This window comes from Vipera berus, assembly GCF_964194415.1.
Source record: "Vipera berus genome assembly, chromosome: 4".
Lineage (NCBI taxonomy): Eukaryota > Metazoa > Chordata > Lepidosauria > Squamata > Viperidae > Vipera > Vipera berus.
In genome coordinates this window covers 69,653,272-69,670,486 of record NC_138206.1, presented here as the reverse complement: position 1 = coordinate 69,670,486, position 17,215 = coordinate 69,653,272, and the positions used below count along the sequence as shown (strand labels likewise).

At 45.9% G+C, this 17,215-nt stretch overlaps 1 protein-coding gene across 4 annotated transcripts in view; it reads right to left on the bottom strand.

Moving 5' to 3' along the window:
- Positions 1-1,791: 1,791 nt before the first annotated feature.
- Positions 1,792-17,215, bottom strand: part of SCML2 (Scm polycomb group protein like 2) — a 65,186-nt gene continuing 49,762 nt past the window's right edge. For 2 of the 4 annotated variants that reach the window (XM_081326242.1, XM_081326244.1), the window contains exons 11-13: positions 6,987-7,259; positions 6,118-6,281; positions 1,792-4,709 (exon numbers count right to left, since the gene is read on the bottom strand). In XM_081326242.1, the coding sequence (XP_081182368.1) occupies positions 4,584-4,709; positions 6,118-6,281; positions 6,987-7,259 (563 nt within the window). In that variant the 3' untranslated portion in view covers positions 1,792-4,583. The remainder of the gene's footprint in view (positions 4,710-6,117; positions 6,282-6,986; positions 7,260-17,215) is intronic. The other 2 variants (XR_014026237.1, XM_081326243.1) reach the window with 2 other exon arrangements.

Below are 17,215 nucleotides of genomic sequence, written 5' to 3'. Positions count from 1 at the left end.
AGAATATCGTGCAAAAGTTCGTTTATTTCAGTAATGCAGCTTAAAAGGGGAAACTAATATATGAGATAGACTCATTACATGCAAAGTAAGATAGTTCAAGCCGTGATTTGTCATAATTGTGATGATTATGGTGTACAGCTCATGAAAACCCCAAATCCACAATCTCAGAAAATTAGAATATTACATGCAATCAATAAAACAAGGAGTGTACATAGAACAATATCGGACCTCTGAAAAGTATAAGCATGCATATTTACTCAGTACTTGGTTTGGGCCCCTTTTGCAGCAATTACTGCCTCAATGCGGCGTGGCATGGAAGCTATCAGCCTGTGGCACTGCTGAGGTGTTATGGGAGACCAGGATGCTTCAATAGCGTCCTTCAGCTCTTCTGCATTGTTTGGTCTCATGTCTCTCATCTTTCTCTTGGCAATGCCCCATAGATTCTCTATGGAGTTCAGGTCAGGCGGGTTTGCTGGCCAATCAAGCACAGTAACCTCATGGTCATTGTACCAGCTTTTGGTGCTTTTGGCAGTGTGGGCAGGTGCCAAGTCCTGCTGGAAAATGAAGTCAGCATCCCCATAAAGCTCATCTGCGGAAGGAAGCATGAAGTGCTCCAAAATCTCCTGGTAGACGGCTGCGTTGACCCTGGACTTAATGAAGCACAGTGGACCAACACCAGCAGATGACATGGCTCCCCAAATCAACACAGACTGTGGAAACTTCACACTGGACTTCAAGCATCTTGCAGTGTGTGCCTCTCCATTCTTCCTCCAGACTCTGGGTCCTTGGTTTCCAAATGAGATGCAAAAGTTGCTCTCATCAGAAAAGAGGACTTTGGACCACTGAGCAACAGACCAGGTCTGTTTTTCTTTAGCCCAGGTAAGACGCTTCTGACGTTGTTTGTTGTTCAGGAGCGGCTTGACAAGAGGAATACAACATTTGAAGCCAATGTCCAGGATCCATCTCTGTGTGGTGGCTCTTGATGCACTGACTCCAGCCTCAGTCCACTCCTTGTGAAAGTCCCCAACACTTTTGAATGGCCTTTTCCTGACAATCCTCTCCAGGCTGTGGTCATCCCTGCTGCTTGTGCACCTTTTTCTTCCACACTTTTCCCTTCCACATAACTTTCTATTAATGTGCTTTGATATAGCACTTTGGGAACATCCAACGTCTTTTGCAATTACTTTTTGAGGCTTTCCCTCCTTATGGAGGGTGTCAATGATGGTTTTCTGCACAACTGTCAGGTCAGCAGTCTTCCCCATGATTGTGATTCCTACTGAACCAGACTGAGAGACCATTTAAAGGCTCAGGAACCCTTTGCAGGTGTTATGGCTTAATTAGCTGATTAGAGTGGGACACTTTGAGCCTAGAATATTCCACCTTTTCACAATATTCTAATTTTCTGAGATTGTGGATTTGGGGTTTTCATGAGCTGTAAGCCACTGCTAAGCTTGTAAGCCGCCCTGAGTCTTCGGAGAAGGGCGGGATATAAATGGAATTAAAATAAATAAAATAAATAAATAAATAATCATCACAATTATGACAAATCACGGCTTGAACTATCTTGCTTTGTATGTAATGAGTCTATCTCAGATATTAGTTTCCCCTTTTAAGTTGCATTACTGAAATAAATGAACTTTTGCACGATATTCTAATTTTTCGAGTTTCACCTGTACAGTATGTTAACATCAGTGTTTAGATTTTCACTCAAATATTATTCTGTAAATTGTTTCAAAGATTAGATCCTTTCAAACCATGTATTTTATATTAAAGTATATTTTAATTGATGTATTAGTAGCTACCAAGCACAGTAATGAGATTAGTCAGTTACAGATTTAAGACATTACATTACAAAAATAATTGACAAGTAAATATCAAACAACTTTTATTTTCTCTTTAGATGAGAACATCCAGTTGAAAATAATGAAAAATGTACCTAACATAATTTGTATCATGTCATATACAAAGTTAAAATTTCAGTGGGATTCTTATTTCATATGCAGGTTTGTATACATGATGTAGTATATATTATTTACACTATTCAAAGACACATTACCAAAATGAATAAGAGAAACCTCTCGGTTTAAAATATTGTGTTGTTTTATAACCACTTTTAACATAAAATTACTTGAATAACGTTTGTGACATTTTATCTGCAATCCAGAAAACAACTACCGGTAGATTTTTGTAAGATTGTTTGGTATTTGAATACAATTTTAAAATATCCTTTAATAGTGTCTGAAATAAGTTACACTAAATGTCTTATTTAGTATCAAATTTGAATGTTTTCTCCCATTGCCAACACACCCTTCAAATCTGCTGCATTCTCTAGAACAAATTTATGAAGCATATAGATGCAAGATGGAGAACAAGAAAAATTCCAATGGTATCAGTGGAAGTTCATTGGCATAATATATGTCACCCTTAAAAATTACAAACACAATTATGTGCCAAATACAAGCTATCATGTTTCACAATGAGATAAATAGGTCTGTTTATGTAACTTTGACTGAGAGAAATAGGCATCAAAAGATATAAAAGATATCACAGCCTTTACAGCTTATTTTTAAATACCTGAGCATATATAAATATCTGCAATGGTTAAAGAAAGTTATACTGTATATTGGAGCTGTTGTACAGTTTTATGAGAAGCAAAGTATAACGTGAATGCCAGAAGTTCATCAGAAAACAGGACATCACCAAAGTGATCTTATTTAAATTCAGCTTCAGTAATTTAAAGAAATGCATTGCTTCAAAAAAGATTTGCAATTTCACCATTTTTAGTTAAACCTGAGTAATTAGTGTATTACTAATAAATACACTAATACAATAAACAAGGCATTTTTAAACAACAAATGTGTATTTTTAATTAGAAGTTTTTTCATATAAAAAGGCAGTAAAAAATATAAAACTACATTTCTTTCTATATCTTTTCTAGCAACGCTTGTACAAACAGAATGTCTGATCCTCTATTTAGCAAAAGTACATAAATTTTCCCTCATATTATATTGGCAGTGACAGCAAAGTATTTTATTATCAACACTTTTTGTAAGTTACAGATAAAGCACCAAGATTCAGATGAATTATACATCCAAGTGTAATTCAGTTCCTTTCTTAAAAGTCACTTTTTTATATATCTGAAAGACGTTAGAGAGGTATCCCATTCTTTTCCAGATATTTTCCCAGAATAAAATGGCACAGTGCCACATGAGAATTCAGAAATATTCCATAGTGCCAGAAGTTGCCCTGTATGAATCTGTCCATCAATTATTTCTTCTTCTCCCTTCCCCTTCTCTCCATCCCCCACCATGAAATGAGAAATAAACCAGACAGGGATTAATGAACAGTATGAGGACACATTCATCCAGTAAAGCCCATTCACATGTAATGAAAGGTGACTGAAGGTAAAGTTTTGGAATTAATTAGAAACTTTACACAGGCTGAAATCCTTCTGGATCCTACACAAGATGGTGTGTTTCATTGTGTTCCTTCCTGGTGACATAAAATCATATTTTAGAATGCAAAAGGAAATCTGTTTAGGCAATTATTTTCCACACTTCACCAGGTACACCAGGGAATCTCAACATTATGTGATCCTATGTTTTATTGGAACAAATGTGACTGGTCTTAGGACACAGCTTTATGATATATTAACACCTATAAACTAGGGAGAAAATGTATAATGCAGATTTTGTTTATGATTGAAAACAAACAAAAACCTGCAGTTTATCATGTCACAGTGCAAAAATACCTTTAAAACACACTCTTAAAAAACTTGAACACTATGTACAATATATATTTATATTAGATGGAATTTTAATACAATGTTTCTTATATAGTTGTGAGCAAATGAAAGTTATTGCTCACTTGGGAGTTGGCTGCTCAAATCAGCCATAAGAAGTTCCTTCTTAAAAAAGAAATTATTTTCTCCTTAAACTGTCAACATGCTGTAAAAATGCATTTTCATAATTTAAAATTGTAAAAAGAGAGCTCATTTTTTTTGTTCACAACATATACTTACAATACAAATATATGACTATTGTTTTTATGGAAATATGCTTCACATATTATATGTATGTGATTATATTAAAGAATTAATCAATTAAAAATAATACTTCCCTCATCCCAGCACAGAAATCCAGCCATTTTTGCCAAAAATTCCACATTTGATTTTTTTAAAAAAAGAATAAAGATCCTTTGGAATTCAGCTGATTTGGTTCCGAATGAAAATGCATCAACTGAAGCTGAAGAGGTGAGAATGTATTTTGCAGCTTCTCATATAAATACTCTTAGTACTACTTCCTCCCTGCATATTTTAAACAGTTTTTAAATACAATAATGTGAAACTTTTAACATTAAATTCTATATTTAAGAAGTATCTATAAAACAATTCTGATTTAAGATATTTAATTTTGTTTAGACTAGTAGAAACATTACGCTGGAAATTTGTTTGTGAGCTGAGTGAGATTATTTGATCCATTCAATCAGGCAAAGTTTCTGCCCTAATATATATATATAGTTGTCTTTTTGAACCTGACTTGTTGTCTATTTAAAATCCAGCACTATCACTGTGCATTTGTTGCCTAGAACTTTCCTTGCTTAAGTCTTTCTATATGATAACACAGTTTTAATGCTGGGCCCAGTTTCAAACCCATATACTTCATTATCATATCACTCCTCAATAACAGAAGAGCCTTCCCATCAATTTCCTGTGAGGAAACAAGATGACAGTAATTAATGACTAGTTTCAGAACAAGAATATTACTCTAGACTGACACAACACAACCCTCTCTCTCACATCATCATCTCTTCCAAGAGAAAAACAGAAATTCAAATCTGAACATCTTGGAAATTTTCAGAAGAGACTGACAAATCTTCAGAATTTATATTATAAAATTTACAATTTACAATTACATATTATATATACTATAATTTCTAATTTATTTACCAAATCAGTTATACATATAGAGAGCTGCAGTATTACGACTTGAAGTAGGCAAAGCAGCTTTGAATCTGGTATGGTTACACCCTGTCCATTTCCTTAATGCAGAATATGGAGCTTTATGACCTTGTCCAGATCTTGTGACCTCAGGAAAAAGTTCACTCAAGCCTTTGCGGAGAGAGAATGAGACCCCTTATGTCATTCCATCTGGTTTCTCAACTTGTCATCTTTTATCTTTAATTATTGTTAATAATTGTTTAATTATAATTTCTTTGTTGTGAGTTGCCCAAGTTCATTGGGAATCAGGTGGCATACAAGTTAAATAAATAAATGCTGCAACATCTTTAAGTAGGAACATCAAAGGTGTACATACCAGATGAAAAGCAAATTTGTCTGCTTTGGATCTGCAGAAGCCTGAATCTGTGTTCTTTCAGTTCTCATTTTTGTTTAAACAATTTATTTTACTAGCAGTGAGAGCTACACTGAATCCACCTCCATGCTGGTAATGGATAAACATTTAACATTTTTTTCAAGGTCAAGTTATTAGTGGCCTGAAACATCTCCAGGCCCTCAGGTCTTCCCAACCAACATCCATCACATCCCTTTTTGACCTTTCTAATGTGAAGAATACCTGACTTCTGATGCTGATGGAGGAAGCAGCATCTGGAATTTGACAATCTGGTTTTCTTTTTTTTAGTCCTATCTCTGATCAAGAGAACTTCTAATAAATTATTTGTCCCCTTAACATTATCCCAGTGACCTTACTCACATATGATATCAGTTTAGAAAACAGACTAACAAATAGATAAACTAATTGGAATCCATTTTAATCCTACCAAATTCGTCACCAGAGCAGGAAGAACATTTCACACATATCAAGTTCTTTTCCTGTTCTAAGATTTTTCTCTGTATATTTTTGTGTAATTAATAAGTTTCTCCAAAACACAGCAAGAATTAATGGGACCTCAGGATTAAGTTTATGTTTAAGGATAATTCTGTATCAAGTAGAACTTACAGTGACACAAAACTCTTTCTCTAGTGCAAACTACAGTGGTGGTTTTCTGCTTTCAATACTCTTGGAGGAAAAAAAGCCCATTAGATTTCAGGAATATATTGGAATTTTTTTATTTCATGTGATTCTAGGCACTATTAAAAATAAATTATACTTTTCTTACATGTCTCCTGAAGAGTTCGGCATGGGGTGCTAATGCCTGAGGATCTGCTTCTTGTACAAATCGCATCACTTCATCAACTGACCATGTCGAAGGGTCTTTGCTGAAGAGATGGGAAGATTCCTGTTTTAGTGCACTGAGGTCAGGTCCTGTGGTAGAACTTGCAGCTTAAACACACAAAAGGATGAAACTGAAGAAGCTGGAGAAATAATCAAGGCATTTTGAGGGTACATTCAAATAGCTTTTTTTGGTGAATAGAAAGCAAAAAACCCCATATTATTTCCCCATTTTATGAGCATAATCTGAAAATATCTTGCTATTGTTAATGCAGTGACCTATACATTTTACACACACACACACACACACACACACAGACAATATGGGAAGGCATCTTTCCCAATCTAGTGGCTTCCAAATGTTGGCTCGCTAAATTCCTATTTATGACAGCTTTCAACTAAACATTCTGTAAATTGTTATTTTAGCACACCTGGAGAGTACTTAGTTAGGAAGGCCATGATAGTAGCTTGTTTCTGTTAGTTATTAGTCATACATGTTTATTCTTAAAACTCCTCTGTACTGGATTTTCCTTCAAGGAACAACATGTATAATGACATTTATAAAACAAAGCAAAATTTGCTCATTTTGACAAAAATAATAGATTATGGTTTGATTTATGTTGTGATTCAGTTACGACATAGAGACTACCTCAAAGAGAAATTCAGAAGCAGAAAATAGACAAGTATAATCTATGTGTTCTCTCTCTTTCTCTCTGAATATTATCTTAGAATAATAAACTGATTTTAAAGCCAGTTTTATGAATATGTGCACATGGATTTTAGAAAAGTATGGATTTTAGAAAAGCTTGAGAATACCTTCAATCCTCTGTTGCAATCTCTTTCTGGCAACTTCACAATAACTTCTGTTCCCAGTAGCACTTGATAATTTATGTAGATTTGGTGCTGTGTTTGAGGTAGCAGATACTGAAGGAAGAGAATGCCTAAAATAGGCTGTGTTCCCTGAGGTATAATATTCAGTGGAATTCTGATTGTTGGGACTTGATAGAGTGACTGAATTAACTGCAGAATCCATTGAATTCTCAGCAAACCTGTGCTCTTTGGATGTTTCTTCATTTGGCAGGGTTTCTGCTATACAGAATTTAACACAACAAGATTATTAGTAAAGTGATATCTACCATAAAGATTTTATTGAAAAGTTTGCTTTAATATAAATATTCCCTACTTAAGAAAACTTTACCAAGATTAATAGATTAACAACTCTGCAAGGAATATAGTATTACTAACTAACCAACTTTACTGACCATTCTATGTCATTTGAATTAGAAGGATTAATTTTGGAAAGAAGAAAAATGCTGAAAGAGAAACACAAAAGAAACTGATCCAACTTATCAAATGTTTTGACATTGATAATGAACTGTCTAAAAGGTGAAGAAATAAGTATGGATTGTCATGCTGAAACCAAAGTTTAGGAAAGGCATTTTTGCATGCTTTGTTCAACGAAGAAGAATCCTGTGTGTCAACTGTCCCACTGGGTTAGATAGCAAAAGAAACTCCTGGGACATTTTTTACCAAAAATATAACTTCACTGAAGATTCCATATGGGTACAGAAGTAGAAAAGCCAGTTCTAATGATTTTATGCACAAACAGCATAGTAAAACATTCCCTTTCCCCTGGACATCCCGTTGTCCATTCTCCACCAATCATTTGCACTCACTTTATTTTGGGAATAGTCTGTCTGTCTCGGATGTTCCCAGCTGGTGACCCTGAGGTGTTGGATCTATCTCAGGCTTCCAATCAGCACCCTTGCATTCCGCTCCTTCCCCCATGGACATTGGAAGTGTCTACCCCACCTACCGCTCGTCCCAGGGCACCGGCCACCATCCCACGCTCTCCAGCCCATTGCCGGCCAGCCAGGCACGCCGGGCTTGGGCCTTGGCAGATGGAGGCCAGAGGGGAGCAAGAGCTGTAGCTGCCCAGCTTCTCCACCTGAGGATGTGTACGGGGAGAGGCACGACCATCTCGGTAAGATGTGGTCCACTCGCAGAAGGATGGAGGAGGAGGGCTGGCTAGGGATGGGTGCAGAGCTGCCCACGGGGGGAATCTGACCAGTCCCAGCCTGGAGGGGGGGAGAGGCTGAGGGAGCCCAAAGGGAGGCATCCTGGCATGCCCAGCTGGCCGGCGATGGGCTGGAGAGTGCGGGGTGGTGGTAGCCGCCCCAGGATGAATGGTAGGTGGGTTGGACTCTCCTGATGTCCAAGGGGCAAGAAGCCGCGAGGAGGCTCCATGGCCAGCGGGGGAAGAAGCCGCGAGAAGGCTCTGCGCCCAGTCCAGCCCAGTCCCAGCACAGCACAGAAAGCAAGGCAGCAGCCCTTTGTGTGTGCCCATGCACGAGCGCGCCCCTGCCTTGCCCTGCCAGGCAAGCAGAGCCGCGGCATTTTCAGCAGAAGAGCACAGGCGGGCAGCAGAAGGCACAAGGAGCCCCAATTCCAGCACAGCCCCTCCTCCCCATCGGAAGAGCTGTGGGGCTCAGAAGCCTCCCCCTGTTGTGACTCAGGGCCAGCCTGTGGGTCCGACAGCCGGCTCCGATGTATCGGATGACTCTGAGGGGGAGGAGGGAAACGAACCGGCTGATGATGGTTTGGAGGCTTTGCAGAGTCCTCAGCCGGGGACCTCTTCTCAGCTGCGTGAGCCCGAGAGTGCGGAGGAAGATGACCCACAGCTGGCCCTGTTCAAGGACGCCCGACGCAGGAGGCAGTCGAGCAGGAACAAACAAAGAAAGGCTGCAGGACTCCTCGGGAGGAGGCACAGGGAGACCACGCCCTGAGCTCTCTATAAAAGGAGTGTTTGGGGAGGGGCTGGTTGCTGAAAGCAACTTTTCCGCTTGAGAAGACAAGCTCTAGTGTTTTTGTTAACTGCGTAATTAAATCTTGGCAGAAGCCTTTTAGCCTTGGACGCTCTCCAGTCTCTTCTTTTTGAATAGGGGTTTGCTAGAAGAGGGCTGGTTCAGAACAGTTTGCTTTCAGCCTCCCACCCCTTATTACTACGATGGAACAGCTTCTTGCCGAGAATGCCCAGCTCACCCAGCAACTCACTTTGCTGGCAGCTCAGGTGGCTCAACTGCAAGCTCAGGTACATGCTGCACCCCCACCCAGGAGGAAATGTCAGATAGCTATGCCGGATAAATTTGCTGGTAATCCAGAACTGTTTACTGCCTTCCTGGGACAATGCCAGCTTTTTATCAGCGTGAGGGCGGCTGATTTCCCCACTGACCGAGATAAGGTGGGATTCGTGTTGAGCCTTCTGTCAGGAGATGCAGCTCGTTGGGGCACGCCTCTGTTGGCACAGCCTAGCCCTTTGTTGGATAACTTTGGGGGGTTTTGTGACCATATGCGCCTCATGTACGAGGACCCAATTAAGGCGCAGACTGCCACCCGACGCCTGAAAGCTTTGAGGCAGGGTCAGCGCCCCCTACAGGCCTACATCAGCGATTTCCGGCTGCTTAGCCAGGATTCCGCCTGGAATGAGGCTGCGCTCGTGGATGCCTTCCAGGATGGCTTGTCGGAGGAGATGTTGGATGAGCTGGCCCGCGTGGACATTCCCTCAGACCTGAATGGGCTGATCCATCTTTGTCTCCGGATCGATGCCCGGCTGCAGCAGCGAAAGAGTCGCCGTGCCACCCCACAGACCCCTGCCGCCCCTGTTGTGCGTGAGCCCCCAGTCCAGAGGGAGGAGCCAATGGAGCTGGGTGCCGCCAGGTCCCGTCTATCGGTGATGGAAATGGACAGACGACGATCGGGGGGGTTGTGTTTTTACTGTGGGGACCCTGGACATTTGGCTGCTTCTTGCCCGAAGAAGCGTCAGCGGGCGTCAGTGACCAAGCCTGCCCCGAGAAAGTCCCCTGCTTTGCTGTCGGGAAACGGCCCGAGCCCGATCTAGACGGTGTGAAAGATCGGGCGACCCACAACGACCACGCCGAGCGACGCCGTTCCGACGGTGCCTGTGAACCTCCACGGCATTTGATTCTGGAGGCACGTCTGATCCTTCCTGGCAAGCCAGAGGGGATTCCGGTCCATGCCTTAATTGACTCTGGGGCTACCACTAACTTTATGGATTCGGCCTTTGTGGCCAAATGGGCTGTTCCCCAGTGTCCAGTGGATCCGCCCATGCTTGTGGAGACCATCGATGGTCGAGTGCTCCTGTCCGGGCCTATTACGGCCGCCACGCAACCCGTGTGCATGGCCATCAGTACCCATGTGGAGGCCATTCAGTTTTACGTCACTTCGGATCTGCACTTCCCCGTGGTCTTGGGACTGGCGTGGCTCCGGGCGCATGATCCACAGATCTATTGGTCTCAGAACTTGGTCACCTTCCCAAGTTTGCAGTGCGTGGACCACACCCGCCATATCTGTGCCGGCCAGGTGGAGGGTTCCTCAGGGGTTTCCTTGCCTCCCGAACTGTCCGACTTTGCTGATGTGTTCAGCGAGTCAGAGGCGGACCAATTACCCCCGCACAGGCCCTATGACTGTTCCATTGATCTAGTCCCTGATGCGCCTCTCCCAGTGGGGCGTTTGTATTCCATGTCGGAGCCCGAGTTGGCTGCATTGCGGGACTTCCTGACAAAGAATTTGGCTCGTGGTTTCATCCGGCCCTCGTCCTCGCCAGTGTCTGCGCCCGTGCTCTTCGTCAAAAAGAAGTCGGGCGAGTTACGGCTCTGCTGTGACTACCGGAAACTCAACGCCATCACGGTGCGTAACCGCTACCCGCTGCCCCTCATCCCCGAGCTCTTGGACCGACTCCGGGAGGCTAAGATCTTCACGAAACTGGACCTGCGTGGAGCTTACAACCTCGTCAGGGTTCGGCCGGGTGATGAGTGGAAGACGGCGTTCGGTACTCGCTATGGACATTTCGAGTACACGGTGATGCCGTTTGGCCTGACCAACGCCCCCGCTGTGTTTCAGCATTTTATGAACGACATCTTTCGAGATCTGTTGGACCAGTTTGTCGTGATTTACCTGGACGACATCCTGATTTACTCCCCGTCGCGTGAAGCGCATCATCAGCATCTCCGTCAGGTCCTGCAGCGCCTCCGGAAACATCGGCTGTTTGCCAAGTTGGAGAAGTGCCAGTTTTACCAGGTGACCATCGATTTCTTGGGTCACCGCATTTCTCCTGAGGGCATCGCCATGGAACCGAGTAAAGTTGAGTCATTGCAGAGTTGGCAACCCCCACGTCGCGTGAAGGATGTTCAGCGACTTCTTGGATTTGCCAACTACTATCGAACATTCATTCCTGGCTTTGCTGCCTTGACAGCCCCCCTTACCCGGCTCCTGCAGAAGAAGACTCGGTTCCAGTGGAACGCCCCCGAACAACAGGCGTTCCAAGCTTTGAAGGACGCCTTCATGAAGGAGCCCATCTTGAAGCATCCTGACCCGCAACGGCCGTTTGTCGTGGAGGCGGACGCCTCCGACATTGCCATTGGGGCCGTGTTACTCCAGGCAGCGACGCCCCACGGTACCCTTTTCCCTTGCGCGTATCACTCTCGGAAATTGAACCCCTCGGAGCGCAACTATACCATCTGGGAGAAGGAGCTGCTGGCCATCAAGGCGGCGTTCGAGGCTTGGAGGCATCATCTGGAGGGGGCGCGGCATCAAATCGAGGTCCGGACGGACCACAAGAATCTGGAAAGCCTGCAGACCGCTCGGAATTTGAACCAACGCCAGATCCGGTGGTCCCTCTTCTTTGCGAGGTTTGACTTCCGGGTGCGGTACATACCAAGCGGGCACAACCAGAGAGCGGATGCTCTGTCCAGGAAGCCCGAGTACACCCGAGTGGAAGACAAGCTTCCGCCCAGGACAGTGATCCCCGTCGAGTCTTTTGCTGCGGTGCGGGAGCCGGTGGATATACGGGCTCGGATCCGGGAGGCGCAGCAGCAGGAGGCGTGGGTGGCTCAGCGGAAGGAAGAGGTGGGGCCAGATTCGCCTTGGTCGGTCACGGATGGACTCCTGTATTATCGTGACCGGCTCTATGTTCCAGGAGGGCCACTCAGGGGACTCGTCCTCAGCCAATGTCATGATAACCCGGCTGCGGGGCATTTTGGCCTGTTCAAGACTCTGAACCTGGTCTCCCGTACCTTCTGGTGGCCCCGAGTCCGACACGATGTCCAGTCTTATGTCACCTCCTGCGTCCCATGCAGGCAGGCCAAGTCAGCGACAGGGGCCCCGCCTGGTTTACTGCAGCCTTTGCCAACGCCCAAGAGACCCTGGGGGGCTGTGTCCATGGACTTTCTGACGGATCTACCCCCATCCTCCGGCTTCACGACAGTGTTTGTGGTGGTGGACATGTTGACCAAGATGGCGCACTTCATCCCCTGTCGCGGCTTACCGTCAGCTCGCGCCACTAGTCGCATGTTCATCCAACAGGTGTTCCGGCTGCACGGCCTTCCCGATAGGGTCGTCTCCGATAGGGGGGCCCAGTTTACAGCCCGCTTCTGGCAGGAGTTGATGCGGGCGTTGGACATTAAGGTTTGCCTCTCGTCCGCGCATCATCCTCAGACCGACGGGGGTACCGAGAAGGTCATCGGCATCTTAGAGCAGTATCTGCGCTGCTATGTTAACCTGCAGCAGGACAATTGGGTGGACTATTTGGCCATAGCCGAGTTTGCCTTTAACAACTCGCAGCACACCTCCACGCAGATGACACCGTTCTTGGCCAACGTGGGTTATCACCCCCGGTTTTTCCCCCTTTCTCCCGTGGACTCACCGGAGCCGGCAGCGAACGAATTCATGGCGGAATTACAGGCGATCCATCGGTTGGTGCGACGGCAGCTGGAGAAGGCCAAGGCCGACTACAAGAGGTTCGCCGATCGGTCGAGAAGGGATACGCCTCCATTATCGGTGGGGGATCGGGTCTGGCTGTCCACCAGGAACCTACCATCTACTCGGCCGGCGAGGAAGCTGGACCACCGTTACCTTGGACCGTTCCCAGTCGAGGCCGTCATCAACCCGGTCGCCTATCGTTTAACTCTGCCACGTTCCCTGCGCGTGCACCCCGTCTTCCATCGGTCCTTGTTGGTCCCCGAACAACCGGCTTGTCCACTTCGCCAAGCGGAACCTCCCCCATCAGGACCTGGTGATGGCGACAGCACCCCCGAGTACGAGGTCGCCAGCATCAGGGATTCCCGCTGGCTGAAAGGTCGCTTCCAGTACCTGATCGAGTGGAAAGGGTACGGGCCGGAGGACTTCACATGGGAAGACGCGACCGCCGTTCATGCCCCTGCGTTGGTGACTGCGTTTCACGAACAGTTCCCATCCCGACCGCATCCGGATCGGCAGACCCGGGGGAAGGGCCCTGCGGTGCGGGATAGTGTTGTGACTCAGGGCCAGCCTGTGGGTCCGACAGCCGGCTCCGATGTATCGGATGACTCTGAGGGGGAGGAGGGAAACGAACCGGCTGATGATGGTTTGGAGGCTTTGCAGAGTCCTCAGCCGGGGACCTCTTCTCAGCTGCGTGAGCCCGAGAGTGCGGAGGAAGATGACCCACAGCTGGCCCTGTTCAAGGATGCCCGACGCAGGAGGCAGTCGAGCAGGAACAAACAAAGAAAGGCTGCAGGACTCCTCGGGAGGAGGCACAGGGAGACCACGCCCTGAGCTCTCTATAAAAGGAGTGTTTGGGGAGGGGCTGGTTGCTGAAAGCAACTTTTCCGCTTGAGAAGACAAGCTCTAGTGTTTTTGTTAACTGCGTAATTAAATCTTGGCAGAAGCCTTTTAGCCTTGGACGCTCTCCAGTCTCTTCTTTTTGAATAGGGGTTTGCTAGAAGAGGGCTGGTTCAGAACACCCCCCATGCCTCCCACCCACTGAGCAAGATGCCCTCCTGCCCACTGCCTCACCTGCCAGAGCAACATCGAGCTGGCCACGCCCAAGCTGGCCATGCCCACCCAGTCTGCCATTTTCACCATAGCCACACCCACCCGGTGGGTCACGCCCACTCAGCACCCAGCAAAACATAAGTGGGTTTTGGATTGCAGTTTGAGCACTCGGTCTCTAAAAGGTTTGCCACCACTGATCTAGTCTAACCCACTGCTCTCACAAGAGAGTACCGTATTTCTGATAAATGCCTATCCAGTCTCTTCTTAAAAGCTTTCAGTAATAGGGCACTCACAATTTCTGGAGGCAATTTAAATTTAAAACCTACAAACTACTGTAATATATGCTAATCTCCAACATAAGAAAAGAAACACAATGTTATAGAATGCTTTGTGAGGAGGCTAGCATTTCTACTTAGAAACACAATAGTAAGTACTTATAAAGAAAAGCAGTTTCCAAACAGTTTGCAAGCATTCTAGAGTAACAACAAAAAGTAAAATACTTACAGAAGCAGTTCTAGTCCTGAAGCCCAAGCAGCAGCAGATTCTCCACCAGCACCAACAAAAAACCTAGGTGCCAACTCGACTCGGTTTGTTTGGCCATGTGACCAGGGACAAAAAAAAAACCCCACCTGCTTCGTAAGCCGAACGGCCCAAGCAAGTCACAGAGTTCAAAATGGCTGCAGCTGCAGTCACATGGCTACACAGGCCTCTTTTTGCTTGCAGTTTTGAATTTCTAACGTAAGTACCCTTTCTGAATTAATTCATTTTTGTGAAAATTGGTTAAATAATTATCTGGGGGATTACCTGTACTAAGGTCCTCTGGCTTGATGGAATGTATAGTTTGCTCCCCATCCATGCCAGTCTGTCCATTAAGGACAGCTCACCTTTCTTTTGTTGGAACCACTCATCTCCTGCCAAGGCTTCTTTTAGGTCTTTGGTCAGTGGTGATGGCGGTGCTTCCTGTTCTCTTGTGAGGACTGGTACTGCTACTTATTTGCAAGGAATGATGGCACTGATGACCTCTTCTCATGCACTGTTGTACTGTGGCATTTGTGAGAGGGCATCTCCCAAGAAGTTTCACCCTCCCAGTAGATAGCAGAGAGTGAAGTTGAAGCAGTTGGAATATTGGGCCCATGTGACCTATTTCGGGGAGCCCTGAGTGCTTCTAAGTTCTTGTGGTCTGTCCACACTTCGAAAGAAATCCTACTGCCTTCCAAGAATTGCTTCCAGGTTAGGAGAGCCCAGCGGACCATGTAGGCTTCCTTTTCCCAGATAGTTCATCGTCTCTCAGTTTCTGAAAACTTATGGGACGTGTAGGCACACGGCTACAATTCTCCTTTGGCCTTCTTCTGGAGCAGCACAGCCCCTACAGCCATATCACTAGTGTCTCCTTGTTTCAGATACACTAGGACTCCTTTATACAGGTGCTCATGCAGTACATCATTTATCAGTGGCATGAACATTGTTGGGGGCCCCTGTAGTCCAAACGGCATCACTCAGAACTGGTAACAGCCCAGGAGGCTGTTAAATGCAGTTTTCCATTCATCCCCTCCCTTAAGTTCACATTAGTGAAGATCCTCCCCTTTACAAGGTTTCCCAACATGTCCAGGCATGATCTTAATTGCATAATCTGTGAGGTGGTGGCGTGGAAGTGTGCCGGACTCCTTCTCACTAAAGACTGGCTAGATCACGATACTCTTTTGGAATCCAGCGCTCTAAGCAATCTTCTTCTAGTTTATTAGCAGTTTCCATTTTCGCTTTCTTAACCGCAGGCGCATGACAGCTTCTTAGTACTTTCACTAACTCTTGCTGGTTGGATATTTTCCTTTGCATTCGCCACTTGTTTCTATCCCAATGAACAAATGGGCTCCATTTTATCTGCCATGCCAGGTCTAAGACCATGGCCTATATCATCTCAGGGGCCACAATAAATCGAATAACCTCTGTGTGGTTCCCAGCTTTCAGTTTCACAGGCTCAGTTAGACAGCTCACTGGCACTCTGCCCATTATCGAATCGCATAGCTGGGAAAATGCTATAGGCTTCTTTAGCTTCCTTAAGCCTCATCCCTAGCTTCTCTACCACTTGGGGGCTGACCAGGCATCTGGTGCATCCCAAGTCCAATAAAGCTGTAAGGTTCCCCTTTACTCCTGAGAAGGACATCGAAATATCCACCCTAGCAGTCAGATGATGGGGCCACTTACCATCAGGTCACCTTCTTCCTCGCTGTCGCTCTTGTAGAAGACTAGTCAAGTCTTGGCAGGAGTTGGAGTTCCTGCCCCCTCACTGGACGGAGGAGAGAACTCTATGACCTGTTGCCCTGCATGAGTTTTCTCCCTTGGCCTCAGCGGAGTTTTTTTCTTCGGTTGGCTCAGAGACAGGGGAGCGGTCATCAGTCACACCATGAAACACTTGGCAGCTTGGTTCCACCAAAGTTGTGGTGGGGTCTCCCCTCCTCTGGCTGGAGGTGCACCCCTTCTAGGAGCCACTCGCTTCTCCACAGGTCAGGACTGATTCTCCTGCCCAGTGTGTTCATGGAACTCCATCAGGTTGATCTCTACCTCAGTGGCCGCATGGTACCATGCTTGCAAGTTGTGCAGCACCTCCCCATGGTAGGCAGTTTTTTGTTCAGTCTCTGTCGGAAATGATAGACCAGTAAGCAGTCAGACCAGTCTCCCAAGTGGCTGGCTAGGTAGCGGAAATCTTGAATGTACTCCATTACCGGTCGCTTCCCCTGCTTCAGGGCATCGATGCAGGCTTCTGTGCCAGGCTGTTGTGGGCTTTTCAAACCGCTCTCGCAGGGCTTGCATGTAGGGGTCAAGGTTCTCCAGCTCTGGGACATTTTCATCATGCAGTGACAACAAACACTTCAAAGCACTTTCTTCCAGATCGACCACAACGACATAGACCCGGGCCATATTGTCTGGATATATCACTCCATAAAACTCCATGTGGTGCCAGGCTTGAGCCAGGAAATGGGCTAGGTGGTTTGGGTGCCCATCAATATGGGCCACCAGGGGAATGGCTGGCACTCCTCCTGTACCAGGATGAATCCTTGGAGCAGAATACCAGCTGCCACCACTGGTGCCAGGATTCCAGTTGCGGCTGCTTGTGCCAGAGCACCAACCGCAGCCAGGGCCACTGGCGCTGCTGGCTGCAATGGAGGAGTGGCAAAGCCCGTTGCTGCTTGTGCAGGGGCTCTGGTCGCCAGTGCCACCAG